General features: G+C 37.2%; 2 protein-coding genes across 2 annotated transcripts in view; one reads left to right on the forward strand and one right to left on the reverse strand.

The window, feature by feature from the left end:
• The window catches only part of LOC140157048 (protein dispatched homolog 3-like), a 56,399-nt gene extending 53,848 nt beyond the window's left edge, over nt 1-2,551 (reverse strand). The window contains 1 exon segment of the mRNA XM_072180113.1: nt 2,162-2,551. The gene's annotated coding sequence lies outside the window, so the exon portion shown is untranslated.
• A 1,800-nt stretch (nt 2,552-4,351) lies between these two features.
• LOC140157049 (uncharacterized) lies at nt 4,352-15,560 on the forward strand. The gene is made up of 4 exons (XM_072180114.1): nt 4,352-4,498; nt 7,479-7,598; nt 11,726-11,821; nt 12,591-15,560. Exons 1-4 carry the CDS (start codon nt 4,412-4,414, stop codon nt 13,881-13,883), a joined length of 1,596 nt encoding a protein of 531 aa, XP_072036215.1. The 5' UTR covers nt 4,352-4,411; the 3' UTR covers nt 13,884-15,560.
• The last annotated feature ends 1,931 nt before the right edge of the window (nt 15,561-17,491 follow it).

Consider the following 17,491-nt stretch of genomic DNA (forward strand, 5'->3'; position numbering starts at 1 on the left):
TCAAAAGGAAACCGTACAAAATACAGACAGACATAATATTAATTGATACAGACAAAATAAAACAAACAAAAACGCATAATATACAAAAAACAATACGATCGTACCAAATTAGTATATAGTAGGCTACAAAACATTACAAAATAAAGAAAAGGATAACCAAACCAAAACGAGCCAAAATATAACTAGAAACGTAACAAAAACAAGCAAAAAGCCATAGACCTATCCCAAACATAGAAATTATTCACCAAACAAAGAAAAGCATAAACAACAATACACTAATTAAAGGAAAAAAGTAAATTGAAAACACATAACCAAAAACCCACTCAGACAAAGCTCTAATAAATCCAAACGAAGAAAAACAAATAAATATTAAACAACATAACAAATTATAGCAAGAACCAAGAACAACAACAAAGCCAAACACTAAAAAAAACATTACGAAATATAAAAAAGTCAATAAAAGACGAATATTACAAATTACCCAATAAAGAAAACATGCAAAAGTCCAAAAGACTATTAAAAAAACGGTACCGTAGGCCTATTAAATTTTGATGCACTATAATACTTTCCTTATTTCGGAAACGCAATACTGAGCTACTATTCTAATTGCCGCTATAGCTAAATTAGGTGAGGGGGAAATACAACTATACTTCTCAACTTCAAATCACCACAGCACCATCATCAAAAACAATCATCACCTATCGACACCGGGCTATTCTCAAGACTACAATAGGACGTGGTCACTATTCTCGTCCATTCAATGGGGGCGATTTAATGAATACATCATTGATAGTACGATCTGAATACACACACATCCTGTGCGCATCCAAAATCCCATTGCGTTGCATTGCCGCAATAGCTAATTAGGGGGCGAGATGGCACGTAGGCGAAATGGCGTGTAGGCGAAGTGCATTGTGGGCGAAGTGTCCTGTATTCCTTTTTGGCAATGGCCAATGCACTATACATTAGACTGCCTAACTGGCCTGTATCTCGTTTCGGCCAAAGTACGTCTGTAATACATACCTGTTTTTAATGACCTTGCAACAATGTTTCTATTGTCAGCAATAACAGCTTGCATTCACACTTTTGAGTTTATATGGTGAATTTTCGTACACATCATAAATAAGTGAAATCAGAATATCCTGAAAGGAATTTAGGTAACGAATTCAACGACACTGACCTCGCAACAGCTAATGTTTTCATGTAAACATGGCGTCATTAGACATTTTAGCCTACGTTTCAGTATCCTACTATCGGATCGTTGAAACAACGAAACCTCAATCCCGGCCTCATTCACGAATTCACTCACCTTCCTACACCACCAGTTGAAATAAAACTCGAAACATCCCGTGTTATTCCTCAAAACTACATGCACCTTCATTAATAAAAAATTGAAATCCTAGTAGAAATCCGTTATCGAAAATTGTTTGATATAAAATGTCACCAAAAGTAATTTTTCTGAGTAGATACCGCGTGTCAAAATGGCGGCCGCAGTCGCATCCCCCCAGCTTTGTACGTGTACCCAGGTCACGGTATGTCTACGTGACGAACAGTCAAGGTCAGAGAACAGCGCAACCTGTCTGCTGTCATGACGTAATATAATGGCTCCGCCCAATGAACGGCGCTGTCAATCATCCTTATTGCCTTTGTCGAACAGACTTTTACGCAGGTAAGAGCTCACGCTGTCCTCACTTTTAGGATCGACGAGCGTCAGGCCGACACAATCTGGTTGTGTAGGAGACTATCATCGTGATGCCCACGTTGGAACCATTGGATTACGATACGGAAGAAATATTCATACCAGGACTGAAGCAAATGTGGCCATTTCTATGTTTGTACCGGGCAAGTACCGGACATTTTTCAACACGGAGCTGGCGGAAAATACTGCAAATTCGTCCAAGCCAAGGTAAGCAAAGGGTTGGGGATCGCATTTTTAACTTTGACTAAACTGTTTCGGAGTTAAGGCACGCTAAAAGTAGACCATTTCGGGGCTGTATTTGGTGTACATGTGACGTTTTGAAAAGAGTAAAAAACGACCACTTATTCGCTATTGCTGAAGTATACCCGCCGAATCATGTACCAATACACAAGGTATTGGTACATGAGATCAGGTATACACTATACATGTAGTAGATTGTATTTTTGAAGTGAGTGCACTTACCAAAACATGCAATTTACCCAACAATAAATGAGTAGATACATCTGTGTGATCGTCAGTCGACACGGATAGATGGTTTGGAGTTTGGTGTATCAGCTGAACACAAAAAAAAAGTCTACGGAGTCACACAGCTGCACAGGCACAGACAGTCAGTGGTGTCAGTGTCAGTGATTGTAAAAAGTGTGGTATTTTTGGTAAGCTTACTGATGACTTGATCATTCCTTTCCAACCAGACGCTTGGTTACTTTATCATACACCGCTGATTGGCAACATCTTGCAGATAATTATTTTAATTATAATCCCCGAAATCAATACGGTACTTTCAGCCCAGACACAAAGAACATTCTTTTCACATTATCAATCCATTTTCTGTGCAAATTGTATACTTCCGTCCATCTTGTGTTTACATGATTGCCAGCTTATTCTTGATCAATTTCTAGTAATTGGTTTTAAAATCCCTTTAAAAATCAGATAGTGATGGCGCTGTTCTATGAACTAGCAGGGAGAACCAGAGAACTCAGAACTTGCACTCCTCACTGTAGAGATCACTGCAGTATGTGAATGATGCATGGTGTCGTCTGAATTCTCGGTCAGATGATGCAGGTTTGAACTGAATGATGATGTTACGAGATGATTTACAAAAAATTCCCTCCAATTTATTCTAATCTTTATTTTTTTCTTAGTGTACCACATGCAAACTCCAATCACTTGTTGCAAAATGTAACCAAGTTTTGCAAACTTCAATCAATTTTTGCAGACTTCAATCATTTTTTGCAAACTTCGATCACTTTTTGCAAAATGTAACCAAGTTTTGCAAACTTCAATCAATTTTGCAGACTTCAATCATTTTTGCAAACTTCGATCACTTTTTGCAAAATGTAACCAAGTTTTGCAAACTTCAATCAATTTTTGCAGACTTCAATCATTTTTTGCAAACTTCGATCACTTTTTGCAAAATGTAACCAAGTTTTGCAAACTTCAATCAATTTTTGCAGACTTCAATCATTTTTTTGCAAACTTCAATCACTTTTTGCAAACCTCAATCAATTTTTGCAGACTTCAATCATTTTTTGCAAACTTCAATCACTTTTTGCAAACTTCAATCAATTTTTGCAGATTTCAATCATTTTTGCAAACTTCAATCACATTTTGCTGACTTCAAACACTTTTTGCTAACTGCAAACATTTTTGGCTATAACTTCAATCATTTTCGCTAACTTCAAACACTATTAACTAGCCTAACATCAAACACTTTTCACTCACTTCAACAATCATTTTCGCTAACTTCAAACACTTTCGCTAACTTTAAACTCTTTTTTTTCACTAATGATTAAAACCCCCTTTTTTCGTTAACTTCAAACCTAGCGAAAATAATAGAAGTGCGAAAAGTGTTTGAAGTTAGCAAAAACAATTATCACAATAAATTGGGATCATATTATTATGTGAATTAATTTAACTGGATCTGATTGTAACTGCTTTAAATTAATTAATTTATAAATTTATTTATTTAAATCTATTCATAAATTTATTTATTTATTTATTTATTTATTTCTTTATTTATTTATTTATGTATTTATGTAAAACATAAAATTTGGACTTGTATATACTACATATACAAGTCCAAATTTTATGTTTTAATAAGCTCCCTTTATGGTTGAGCACTTTACCATTTTTAGATGGTTTCACCTCTATTTGGAATATATGTATTTATGTATTTATTTATTTATTTATTTATTTATTTATTCATTTGTTTACTTATTCGTTTATAAATTTACTTTATTTACATACCCGGTACTTATTTTTATTTATAAATTCATTTTAATTTTTTTAAACTATTTATGTCTAGTAGTAGTAGTTATTTATTTATTTATTTATTTATTTGTAAATTTATTTTAATATAGACCTAGTATTTTTTTATTTTTTGTTATTTTATTTTTTATACTATTTAGTTTTACCAGAGAAGATGGTTTTACTTTACAAGGACCCAAAACATTTTAGAGACAATCAATATGGGTATTCATCTATGGGCAAGTTAACTGGCCACAATCTATAATTGACACAAGGCTCCTGCCTTCAAGGAAAAAATAATCCCACTTGAACTGGACTTGAAATTATAATAACAATAGGCGATGAATCAGGTTTGAACGTTTTGTGCTCTAATTTAACAGTTTTTTTAACTACACCCTGGGAGCTCCTGGGCCTACAGACAGCAGTAAGTAGAGACAGTAAGTACAGTTACACTACCGGTACTGCATGTGCATGTCAACTTTCAAGTCCGAGTCTACAACTATCGGGAAGCCTCTGGAAAAAACTTATTTTAATCACAACTATTGCCCAAAGGTAAGCATGATTATAATAGGGATGACCAATGAACCATCAACTTGATTAGAACACTCCCATAGACATGCAGGGAGCTCAACTGTGCACTGCTTGCACAGACATTTCTAAATTGAGCTCATTCTTTTATTTTTCATAATTTTTCTGAAAAAATTGGAGATGTTAATGCCAATTATGTTTTGTAACTATCCTGCAAATTACAGCATCATAACTTATTTGGTTTTTCTGTAAGTGTGAGTCAAAATTGGTCAATCGCCACAGTGCGCTTAATTGCCAGTGGCCCAGTGCAGCACTGCTCAGAATGGCACAAAATATTCAGATGAAAAAGATCAGGTGAACACCTTGACCTACTGAGCTGTAATTTGGCAGAGTTGTTGTTATTACCTCTATCATACCCTCTGTAAAAAGGAAAAAAAACCGGACAAGTAGATCTCGAGTTAAAAATTTAATCACCAGCTTCCCTTTGGAATTTCCAAACACCTTTCGAATCATGTTAAATAGACACCTTTCTGAACATAAATGTGAAGTTTCATGCTCATTTGTTGTATTATTCACCTGATCTCAACCCTAAACATTTTCTTATATTTATACCATCTACACTGACTTGCTGCTATACACGCACAGGAGCTGTACTTTTAAAATACGCGCCTAATCAATAATGAGTCTTTCACTCCATTGTTAAAGTACTGTGCTCTCTGTAGCATATTGAGTGACTAGGCCCTGGATGTGATGGTTTTGTAGCACATGACAGTATTCATTCAAGCCTATCAAGGTCTGTTATTAGCCACTTGCTGAATGGCTGGGCATTATCAGCTATCAAAGAGATACCTTATGCTGCTGCCAATCACAATAGAGGTTAAACATTTTGTTAAAACCCCAGAAGTGATATCAGGATAAAGCTGTGCATGTTGGTACTTGATTGTTTGGATTCCTATGTTGAAAATCCCTTGTAGTACATTAGTATTTTTCTTATGTGTAGTGTATATTGTTGTGGAAAAAACGTTCACCTGGACTTTTGATTTTGTGCCACTTTGGCTATTATGGATGATTTTTGGCAAATGTTTTCTAAAAGCATGATTTCAGTGCCTCGGTTTGAAGAAATACTTAATGCTATTGACTAGTAAAGTGCCATTTCATAAGAAACCCTTTGATACTTTCACAATATGCTTGTTTCATGTTTGCATATATATTAAAATAAAGAAATATAAAAGGTAAATATATGCTTATACCAATTTTGCTCACATTGCTATATTTAGACTTTGTCACTTTATTTCGTTCCAATGACCGGTCAGAATGGGAAACTTTGAAAATTCATAATTCGAAAAGTTTTTGACCGATTTTGACCATTTAACCACCAAAATACTTCTGTTGATGAGTTCTTTCCAGAAAACAATCTTTTGTAGCAAAAGGGGCAACATGAAATTATGATGGTCATCCCTAATTATAAGCTAAAAATAATTATTAACAGTAGTCCGAGGCCTTACGTCATTTTGTGAGAAGTTCATTTCTATTTTGATGTTTTAACTAAAATCCAATCTACAATAACATGGACCATTGAATCAAATAAACCATGCTTATTTATTTATTCATTTATTTATTTATTTATTTATTTATTTATTTATTTATTTATTTATTTATTTATTTATTTATTTATTTATTATAGTTGAACAGAAAATAACAGTTAAAATGTTACATGTTTTTACTAGTAGTAGTAACTGGCAGTTTCATGCTGCACACGTCTATATAGGATGGCTACAATCATCAGACTGATAAAACAAGTTCATTTTACAATGAAAACATTATTGAAACAAAACATGTAACATTTTAACTATTATTTTCTGTTCAACTATTATTACGCTCTTCGATAAAGAATTGAGCACTTTCAACCGGCAGTTTTTCACTTACGCTGAGTATTTATTTGTTTATTTATTTATTTATTTATTGGTTTTCATGGCATTTTGTAGTGTCATAGCTGTCATGTAAAAAATAATTGAGCTATTTTAACGAAGGAGGTTAAGAGTACACGAAAGCGCTCTTCCTTATCGAAGGATTAAAGTTCTTCTCTCGACTTGCTGGAGTCTAGTCTTTTAAAATAACACATCTGTCAAATACAGCGGAGCAGTGTTAAAGAAGCCTGTTTCCTGGAGAAAGAGTGATTGGTGAAAGAAACCAATTTTGGAGAAAGCAGCGAAAGGAGATATATTTTTAGAGAAAGCAGCCCCGCCTACCAATCATATTTTACTTTCAATTAAAGACTTAAATTTTGTTAGCTTAATCAAACAGTGTATTTGTGTTGTGCATTCGTGAGTGAGTTCGGGTAAAAGGTGATTTTGGCCTTGAGTCAAGTACTTTCAACTTTTCTATAGTCAACAAAAGACTAGATTAAAGGATTGTTCACACGTACCATGCTAACACTTCAAAATAACAATGAGATCCGAAACCGGAAACCGAAACAGAAAAGATGAAAGGACGGTAACCGCAATACATACAGCCAGTCGTATTTGCATATCAATACCGAGGAAAGTGGGTTCGATGAAAGAAGTTCAGAATATTTTCTCATCTTCTTTGGTTCGATGCACCCAAGGTGAATCTGCATAGCGCCACCATGAGCTGATTGCAATTGCGTTTACATGTAGTCTCGGTTCAGACTCTATAATGCGGCTATCACGAACATACTAGGAACGACGAGCGTTAGGACCGACACAAACTGGCTGTGTAGGAGGCTAGTTTGGTTGATGTGAACGGCACTATGACGTCGTAATACGTAACCCGTATGGTGTTTGCCTCACTCGCAATCTCTCTATATTATTAACTACATGTAAAGAGTCATACTACAGGGGTCATTTGAGGTCATTTGCAAATATGTTGATTTTTTTTCTTTCTTTAAGAACCACAAAAGCTCAAGGACCGCCCTACTGGTGGGGAAGCATTTTACGAGCCGCATAATTCATACTATGGTCTACTTGCTTTTTCCCCACTGCAGGTGTCAATTTCCATTGTTAGAATGAATGGTGGAGGGAATGTGCCTGCTGTTCCAGTTCCAACACCACCGCCAAGAAGAACACTACAGGAAACCATCGAAGACATAGAGACATCTATAACAGTAAGTAACAGCAGATCAAACCCGTGAAACCAACATAACGAAAACAGCGTGTCAATCATCGAGATACAATAGATTACGTAACGCACTGTTCTTTTGTGCCGATTTGATTTGCCGACAAGCTATTCATCGAGAGATACCTTTTGTTCAAGACAAAACTGTTCCGCCATTAAATCGTTAACTGCTTGACAGCCTACTTACTAAGTACGCCCACGCCACTGACCAGCTTCTATTGTTATGCATAGTAACGCTAAAAGTCGATCAATACATCAGTGTACATGTTGAAATCAGCATAAAATCGTACATTATGGCTAGCTGATTGTCACGGTTTGTCATCTTGAGCATAAATTGGAAATATTTTGTTTGTAAAGTTGGGATGTGGTGTCTTATATCAATGTGATGGGAATGTTTCTACTTTGAAGTGAGTATGGTAATTTAGACCGTCCACGGCGAATGAGCCGTAAATTCCTCCCCGGTCAATTTTGTTTTATTTCGTGTTTAAAAATAAACATCATAAACTTAAAAATGGTATATCATTTGACTTCAAACGATATCCAGAAGCGAGGTTATGGTTTGTTAAACTTTGCTCCTTCAACAAAATTATAGCTTTTTACATTTTTACATGTTTCTCTTTTTCCACATTGTTGGCAATATATATCAAACAGTCATAATTGGCGGTCATTTCAAATCATCCCCAAGTCAACGAGGTTTAAGAAAGTTCTCTCATTGTTAATTGTTGGTTATGCATACCTGTACAAAATACAATGCCTGGTAACCCACCACTTGAACAGGATTTAGCAAAAGCAAACAAAGACCAGAGCTATTAAAAGTTCTATAGCCGGCCATCTAAGGTAGAAGCTTATTATCCACTTCAACAATAGGATTATTGATTGGTTTTGAAGGTTCATTATATCAAATCCAGTAGTAAAAGATGGTATATTTACTCACGTATTTAGTGACGTTTCTATGATAATCTATCATCTTCTTCAGACTGGCAACCCATACCACTGATCACTGTCCTTTTGGCGAACGCCATAGGGGGCGTGGTGATGAGTTGGTCAAAGATGTTATGTAACTTGTAGGCCCCCTCGTCTTTATTGAGAATATTGTCACCTCTCCTCCTAATCCAGATAGCTTCCTTAAGCCATCTAGTAGTTTTGTCCGACTCTCTGTCTATAACTTTTGCCTGATCCCATTCAATGTTGTGGTTGGTGCCCACCACATGGTCGGTGATAGCAGATTTGTGTTGATCCGCGATGGAGGATTTGCGAGTCGCCCTGGTGTATTGCTTAAGTTCAACCTTTTGCACCTCCTTTTGATGTTCCTGGAGTCTTACACCAAATGAGCGTCCCGTTTCACCAATGTATGATTTTGGGCAATCCGCACATGGGATTTCGTAAACTGCTTCAGCTTTTTGAAGGGGGTCTAATTTGTCCTTTGGGTGGACTAACATATTGCGTAATGTTCTATGTGGTTTGCTGGCTGTTGAGAAACCGTGTTTCCGAAAAACACGTGATACGCGTTCTGTAAGTCCCGCAACATAAGGGACCACAACAAGGCCTTTGGACTTATCAGCTTCGTTGGTCTTGGTGGTTTTCTTAGGTTTTGGATTCTTTTGTCATGTTTGACTTTTTCACAGCCCAGTCGGGGTAGCCACACATTGACAAGGCTTTGTGGATATGTTGCTCTTCACGCGCTTTGTCATCCTCCTCTGTGACAATGGTATCACTTCTATCTAACAAGGTCCTGATAACACCAAGTTTCTGGTGGAGCGGGTGATGGGAAGTGAACTGTAGATACTGGTCAGTATGAGTACTTTTCCTGTAAATGCAGAGTTTAACCGAACCGTCAGGTTTCCTTATTATGAGAGTGTCAAGAAAGGGTATTTTCCTTCGTTTTCCTGTTCATATGTAAATTTGATGCTGCTGGAGGATCTGTCTTATTAAGATGATCAGTGAGATTGTCAACTTCACCCTTGCGAATAATTTCTAGGACGTCATCGACGTATCTCTTCCACATGCGGGGACGGCAAGTTATGGGAGCTGTTGAAATGGCCTTTTCTTCAAGCCATTCCATGAAGATGTTGCAGCCTATTGGACTCAGAGGGCTCCCCATAGCCATACCAAAACATTGGCGAAAGATCTGACCACCATAGCTGAAATATGCGACGGAAACTAAACTGAACTCTGTCAGATCTATTATATCATCGATGGTAAGCAGAGTTCTGTTTTTTTTAGATCTTTGTCCTGAGCGAGCCTCTCACGAATAATCTGGAGGGTAAGGTGAATTGGGGTGTTGGTGAATAGAGCAACAACGTCATGAGAGTTCAGAATCTCATCCTCCTCGATGGTGATATCTTTAAGATCATCGGCTAAGCTTTTGGAGTTAAGAACGTGATGTTCAGAGTTTCCAACTAAAGGGGCGAGAATGTCAGCAAGTGACTTGGCAACATTGTAACCGATCGACCCAGTGAAGTCAACTATAGGACGCAGAGGGGTCCCCTCTTTATGTATCTTGGGACTGCCGTACATGCGAGGTACATTTTCTGTAGTTGGATACAAGAACTTATTGTCTTCCTTCCTGATCTTATTTTCTTTCTCAAGTCTTTGAAGAATAGAAATCAGTTCCTTCTTGTGTTTAGACGTAGGGTCTTTGTCCAACTTTGCATATGTTTTTTCATCACTGAGGAGAGCTTGCATTTTTTCATCATATTCATGTTTGTCCATGATGACAGTAGCCCTGCCTTTGTCGGCACCAAGAACAATAATGGAATCTTCCTCCTGAAGTTGTTTAATGGCTTGCCTTTCATCCTTGCTGATGTTAGAGGGAGGTGGTTTGCAAGATTTAAGTGTTCCTACGATTTCCGCGCGGAGTTGCTCTGCTTCAGATTTGGGCAGTTTCCAACAAGCTTTTTCAACCGCGACTATATGATCATCAATAATGGACGGATGGGTGATGTTATCAGGGCTTACAGCATAACCTAAACCGCGGGCTAAAACTTTAGTTTGTGGCTGAGACAGTTTATATTTGGACAAGTTTTTCACCCATCTTTTTAGTTGAGTACCGCTTAGATCAGGTTCTGATGTAGTTTTGTCCTTTCTCCAAGTTGATTGTTTTTCCGATAGCCATTGTAACTTACGGGTTTGCCGTTCGCGGACATGCAGGAATTCACTCTCGCGAGAAAACTCGACATGACGCGAGATTTTGCCTTGAAGGTCATGTGATATACCGCGGGAATTTAATTGTTCTTTCGCTGTCGTTTTTTTCACTCTCAAAAGTCTTGATTTTGTTGGTTATGACACGAATCCTTTCCCTAAGAAGAGCTTTTTCGGCTTTATGTATTATAGACTGAGCATTTTTGGTGTTGATTGGACATTTTAGGCGTAGACTAGGTGGTATAAGTCCACTGTCTTTAGCACAGTGATCAGTGGTATGGGTTGCCAGTCTGAAGAAGATGATAGATTATCATAGAAACGTCACTGAATACGTGAGTAAATATACCATCTTTTACTACTGGATTTGATATAATGAACCTTCAAAACCATTTTAACAACAATCCAGATGAACTTGTTCAAGGATTATTGATTAGTTTTTGACTATCAAAATAAGACGGAAGTCGGGCCAGTTTAAGTTATCGATGAATACGACCTTCGTACACATTTTACACCGTAACACAGAATACAATTTAGGGAATTTACGGCTCGTTTGTGCTGCCGGGTCACATTTGTAGAGTTCAAATATGTAGAGTTGGCACCTTTAGCATAATTATTGGAATAGTTTATGTTTACATTAAACCACATCCCAATGTTACCACACAACTCTCCCAAAAGGCAGAAGGTGATAACTCTCCATATTTCAACTCTCCAAATGACCCTCCCTCACTTCAATGTATACCACAAGACATCAATATAACAAACCACATCCCAAGTTTTACCAAATATAACTTCCGGATAACTCGGTGTAGGTGACAACCCACAACATTGAACTCTCCAAATTCAAACCACAAACACTGCCAAATAATGCATCAGCAGAACACACCACACCCCAACTTTAGAATTAGATGCTTACAATTTTTTTTTCAAATGTCATGCATTTATGTTTCATGTATAATTTTGTTTGTTTTTGCACAGGCGCTGGAAAGCAGAGGTTTTTTAAATGTAAGTCAACAATATGATTTAGCCAAGCTGAAGGAACTACACAAAAAAGCAGTAGCAGAAAAAGAAAGGGTAAGTCACATATGGTGTGCAAGTTAAGGTTATGTCTTTGATAAATGGGTGTGTATGGATTTCAACTAGAAAAGGCCGTGCAACGTGCAAGTAAATATCGAAGACCGACAGGCTACAATGATTGGTGAGTTGGTGTATCTGTATAGCCATATCTTTGAAGGCTGGTAGTGTCCGGGACAGGAAGTGGCCGACTGTTGTTGCTGCAATGACTGGTTGTTGGATGTAGTAGTCTGTTCCAGATTGGGATGGTGCGAACAAAGAAGGAGCATCTGTATGTGTTTACTCTCGACTGAATGGGTTGGTAACCATGGTAACTCAGGGTGATGGTTGTTCTCCCCATACTAAATGATGGTATAACCATGGAGGTATATACCTCCATGGTATAACTACAGTCCAGAAGGGGATGTTCACAAGTCCATGGTGAGTTTTGAAAAAAAACATAGTGCCCTGGTTGAGTAGTCGTCTTGTGGCGAGGGTATCCCATTCGAGGCGTTGTTAAAGGTCAAAATTACCCCCATGTCCTTTTTGGCCGGCAACATCAACTCATTTTTCAACCGATTTTTTTTAAAGGTGTCAAAATGCTCAGGAGGATGAGCTGCTTCAAAAGGTGTCAAAATGCTCAGGAGGATGAGCTGCTTCAAATAAGATCCTCCCCTAAGCTATCTGAAACATCAATGATTTTCGCACATAGAGATCACTTATGCTTTGAGAGTGATTTTATGAGTTGATCCATTCTCACATTTTTACATACATATTCTTTATTTTACAGATAGCACAAGCAGGTGTTTCTTCAAATGTTGATTGTTCTCAAGCGATCTTCTCACATATAAGCAAGCTTAGAACCGATTCTGCTAACACAGATATCACTCTGAAGATTGGCAGCAAATCCTTTCAGGTCCATAAGCTTATTCTATCCGCAGCGAGTCCTGTATTCAACCGCATGTTTCACGGCAATTGGAAAGAAAACGAAGCCAAGGCAGTCGAACTTCAGGAAGACCATCCGGAGTGTGAAGCTGTATTTGACACTTTCCTGGACTTCATCTATGGTAAAAACAACGGCGTGGTGTCAATCAATGACAAGAACGTGCTACCATTGATTACTTTAGCGGACAAATACGGAGTGGATGGCTTGACAAAGAACTGTACATTATTCTTGGTGACAATGATAGAAGATAGCATTGATCAAGCGTTCAAATGGCTTCCCATTGCTGAAGAGAAGGAATTGACAAGTGTCCTCCAGCGGTGTTTTGATTCACTTTGTTACAACTTCAAAAGGGCTGCTGACACAGATGCATGGACAAAACTAACTCTTGAGCAGTTGGTTAGCATTCTGCAGCGTGAGGATGTCATCGTTTCTACCGAGTATGATGTATACGAAGGAGTGCAGAAGTGGTTAATTGGAAAATGCAACGAAAACGATAGCTCGAACACAGCAGGCGATGTTCTTTCTTTGATCGAGTTCAGAAATATGAACAGAGACGAGCTGGACAAGGTGACTAACTCACAACTCTATACAGAGATCTTGTCGAAACTTCCCAAAATTGCGAGCAATATCGAGGGCGCAATCAGACTTCGTGCTTTAGAAGGTACATTTACACCTGCATTTTCTGCTCGCCGCTGTTATCTGAGTACTCCCGGAAGCGTGTTCTATCAACAGCTAAATACGGCAGCCAGAAGTGCTTCTTACTCTTCCAATACAGTAAACATAAAATTAGAAGTATCCGAACAACAACCGTTTAGTGCATACTATTGGCATCTCAAATGCTTTAAGAAAAATGATGAGAAAATCTTTAAAATAGCACAACCAATTGAAAAGCCTCAAGAGCCAAAAGTGATCAGAATGCACCAAGCGACAGAAATCCGACGCGTTGACGCCGTGATCATTGTTGTAGGCTCATCCGGCATCATACAACATTTTCTGCTCCAAGCCAGTACGCCTGCTCTCAAAATGCCTTTAAGAGATCTCGATGTCTTGATTGAATTTGATCCCATACCTTGCGCAAATTGTCAGCAACCCTCTGTTGCAAAAATCTACTACAAAATACATTGTGAATGCGTTTGATTAGGGATTGAAATCAGAACACGTCAGTTGAACAACTTCTTCCGAATGATCATTAATTACTGTTAATTTATTTCTATAATCTATTGACAATACATTAACTCAAAATACTGAAAGTTGCACACCTATTACACGTCTTTAAACTGTTTACCCACAGTATATTGTGCTCTTTGAGTTGCAGAACTAATTAATTTGACATGCTGTCCAGCATTTATCACGTTCATATTCTTATAATTCTCTGGACAGGTCAACCAGGTAGAGCATGCTTCGACTATATTTTTTAAATACGCACGTGACCATGGGCACGGTATACCAAGACTAACAAGGGTGACCAAATCCTCATGCAATACCATCGAAATAGATAGGAACTCTTTAGAAACTCTTCATCAAATTTAAGTATTAATTGAATTGCAAAATTATTACACAATTCGGGGATTCCGAATTTGTAATATGTTAAAAAGAAGAAAAAAAACCACATTTTGAAAGTATTTGTTGACGGAAAAAATATTTATCGACGGAAACGTTTAAAATATAATCACAAAATTGAACGAAATAGACAATTTTGCTGCAGTCTCGCGTTGTTTACCGCTTTGCATTCAAATGCAAAGGAAGACCACCAGCTACGTAGAAGGTAACTTCGAGACTGTCTGTCTACAAGCTATTATGGCAGCGCAGAGGTGGTCACGTGCGTAAATACGTATTTATAAATATAGTCGAAGTACACTGATGTAAATGTAGAGAGCTTTTTATAATCTGCAGTGCTTGGAATAAGACGGGCCATCGTGCCATAAGGAACCGTTCACAAACACTTGTTAGGGGGCCTGATGCAAAAAAAATTCATCGCAAAACTTTTTCGGCCCCCCCCCCCTTACAGACCTCGAAAATTTCAGGCCCCTTTTTTTTGACATGAAAATTATGGGTCAACCCCATAGAAAAGCATATAAATTTGTGGTCATTTTTTTCAGGGCCCCCTTAGTAGAGTCAAAAAATTTCAGGGCCCCTTTTTGCATCAGCCCCCCCCCCCTAACAAGTGTTTGTGAACGGTCCCTAAGCCCGCGAAAGTTGCCCGTGATATTTTGTCACTGTAAAAGGGACTCGACACAATATTCCATGAAGTTGACGGAGAAGTTAAAGTAAAATTGGAACGTCATTTCACAAATAAAATCCGAGCAAAACTGCTCAACGAATAACTATGTGTGGTGTATAGAAAGAAAGAGGATTTAGGGCATGGTTCAAAGCACAAGAAATCTTATTTCCAAAATTTTAGTTGATTCGATCATTGAATTTCCGAAAACGCATAATTGTATTATATTGTTTTGGATATTATTTTGGTCAAACTATTATTATGGTCTACGCATGAAAATGTCCTTCCGTGCTCTATAATTATTTGACCACGCAAGCTGGAGTGAATTTTGTATACCCGCCCTTTCTGTGACATTTTGGTTATCAAGGTCTTGGTTGTTTATTTAACCATTGTGTTGGCATGGCATAAAACAAGTCAACATGTGAATCTCACTTCAGTTGGCGTATCATGAATTAAAATGTAGAAAAACCCCGTTTCTCTTTCCATCCTCGGTATGGTAATTAATCATAATTCTTGGCTTACCTGTACCTGTTAGACATTTATGCCATCTTACATGTATATCGTTATTACAGATTGTTATTTAATTTGTAAGTTTGTAGCTTAAGAGGTATTACACCCTGGCCAATTTTGTGCCTATTTTTGCATTTTTCTCAAAATTATAGCGCATTGGTGACAAGTAAGATATGTATATTATAGGGGCAAGGACTACAACTACTGCACTGGAAATTTGATTTCAGCACAGACAACAGTTGTGGAGTTACAGTCAAAAAATGAGGGAAAACCAATATCTGATCAATAAATCAATAACTACTTGCAATGAGTTGATGAATTTTCAGTGCAGTAGTTGTAGTCCTTGCCCCTATAATTTACATATCTTACTTGTCACCAATGCCCTATAATTTTTGAGAAAAATGCAAAAATAGGCACAAAATTGGCCAGGAGTGTAGTATCCCCTTAAGATTAAACAAACGTAAACATAATATTTTGTTCCGTGTTGTCTCTTTGTGTGAATACGGGCGTAGGCGTTAGGTTATTTATAACCTCTTCGGTAATACGTATCTTACATTGATTTGAGGTTTACGAGAGTTTAGTGTCCATACCAAACAAGATGTCAGCTGATGGTCTACAGAGATGATGACGTTATTTTAAGGACATTTTTCCTCCCAGATACAAAACACTTTAAGTATAAAGTTTACTTCGAGGACTGTTAAATATCAAAAATAAAATTTGTATTATTTCAAAAAATCAAAAATATTTGATATTAGAAGGATATTCCTCGTATTCATACTGCAATTTAGTGTGTCTGATGTGCTCTCAGGTCCACCCAAAAAATGCTGTGCAAAGGTTGCTATACGATCCCTTAACCCTAACGCTAAAATTGGTTATGGCTGTCGGAAAGGAAAGAAGGAACGAATTAAACAGCCCATAACTTTTGTAGCCAGCTACCCAATACTGCTTGTGACTGAGTTTGGTCGAAATCCGATCAAGGATGTGGCACTAGTAGCAAATTGTGAGAAGAAAGAGGAAAGAAGAAAGAAAGAAATGGCAAGAAAGAAATAAGTTAGGCTGCCCGCCTAACTTAAAAAGAAGAACCACGGATTTAATTATATTTGTATAATGTAGAACAAAAAACCTTTCGACCAGTATAATGAAATCACTTTTTGAGTGATAATTCTACGCTACACTACAAAGAGTGAAAGGAGCTAAATGGAAAAAATATGAACTTAAACAACATAGAGAGAGATCTCACTTCAAAAAGAAAGAAATTTGTTTCGTTTTTCAAGACTGTTTTTCAAACCCGTTTTTTTTTTTTGGGGGAACTTTGACCTCACAGATGAATTTATCAAGTCTTTGTCATTCTAAATATGTATACTTTTATATACTTTAAACCAACAATTTAGCAGTAATGAGGCCCGAAAGTTTCCATAATTCCGAGGTTAAGACCAACCTTAAGTATATTCATTAAACTAGTGTTAAATGTCAAAAATTTCAATTTTTAATAATTTACATAAAATTTGTATTATCGCGAATTTCTTTGTTTTCGAGTTCCACGCTGAGCAAGAAAATCTCACCTTGTGACAGCATTTTGACCTAAAATGAATGATTTTAGGTGCTATAATACACAAAAGTGGTAAGAATGAAGACTTATAAACAAAGTTTGTTTCACAAAACCAAAAACAAACTGTTGAAAATTCATAACTTTGCGATAACACCCCCCCCAAATATTAGTCTCAACGAGGAGTAAAAAAAATGTTTCACTGAGCAGTAAAGAAAAGTCTCACAGAGGTGTTAAAAATTCCCCCTTGATATCTAATGGTGCGTCCCAGAGGATGATTTAAGCACTTCCTAGCAAGTCTTGCGGTTAGCACAGCTGTGTGAGTGAACATGACACCACTACCCGCCCACTGCATACACACGTGCATGGTTAAATTTGAATTTGGACAGATATATTTACAATAAAAACACCTTCAAAAAGTTGGTCGATTTCACATTTTATGTTATCTACAGAAGGTGTGAATTATCCTTC

This window comes from Amphiura filiformis, chromosome 7 (genome assembly GCF_039555335.1).
Source record: "Amphiura filiformis chromosome 7, Afil_fr2py, whole genome shotgun sequence".
NCBI lineage: Eukaryota > Metazoa > Echinodermata > Ophiuroidea > Amphilepidida > Amphiuridae > Amphiura > Amphiura filiformis.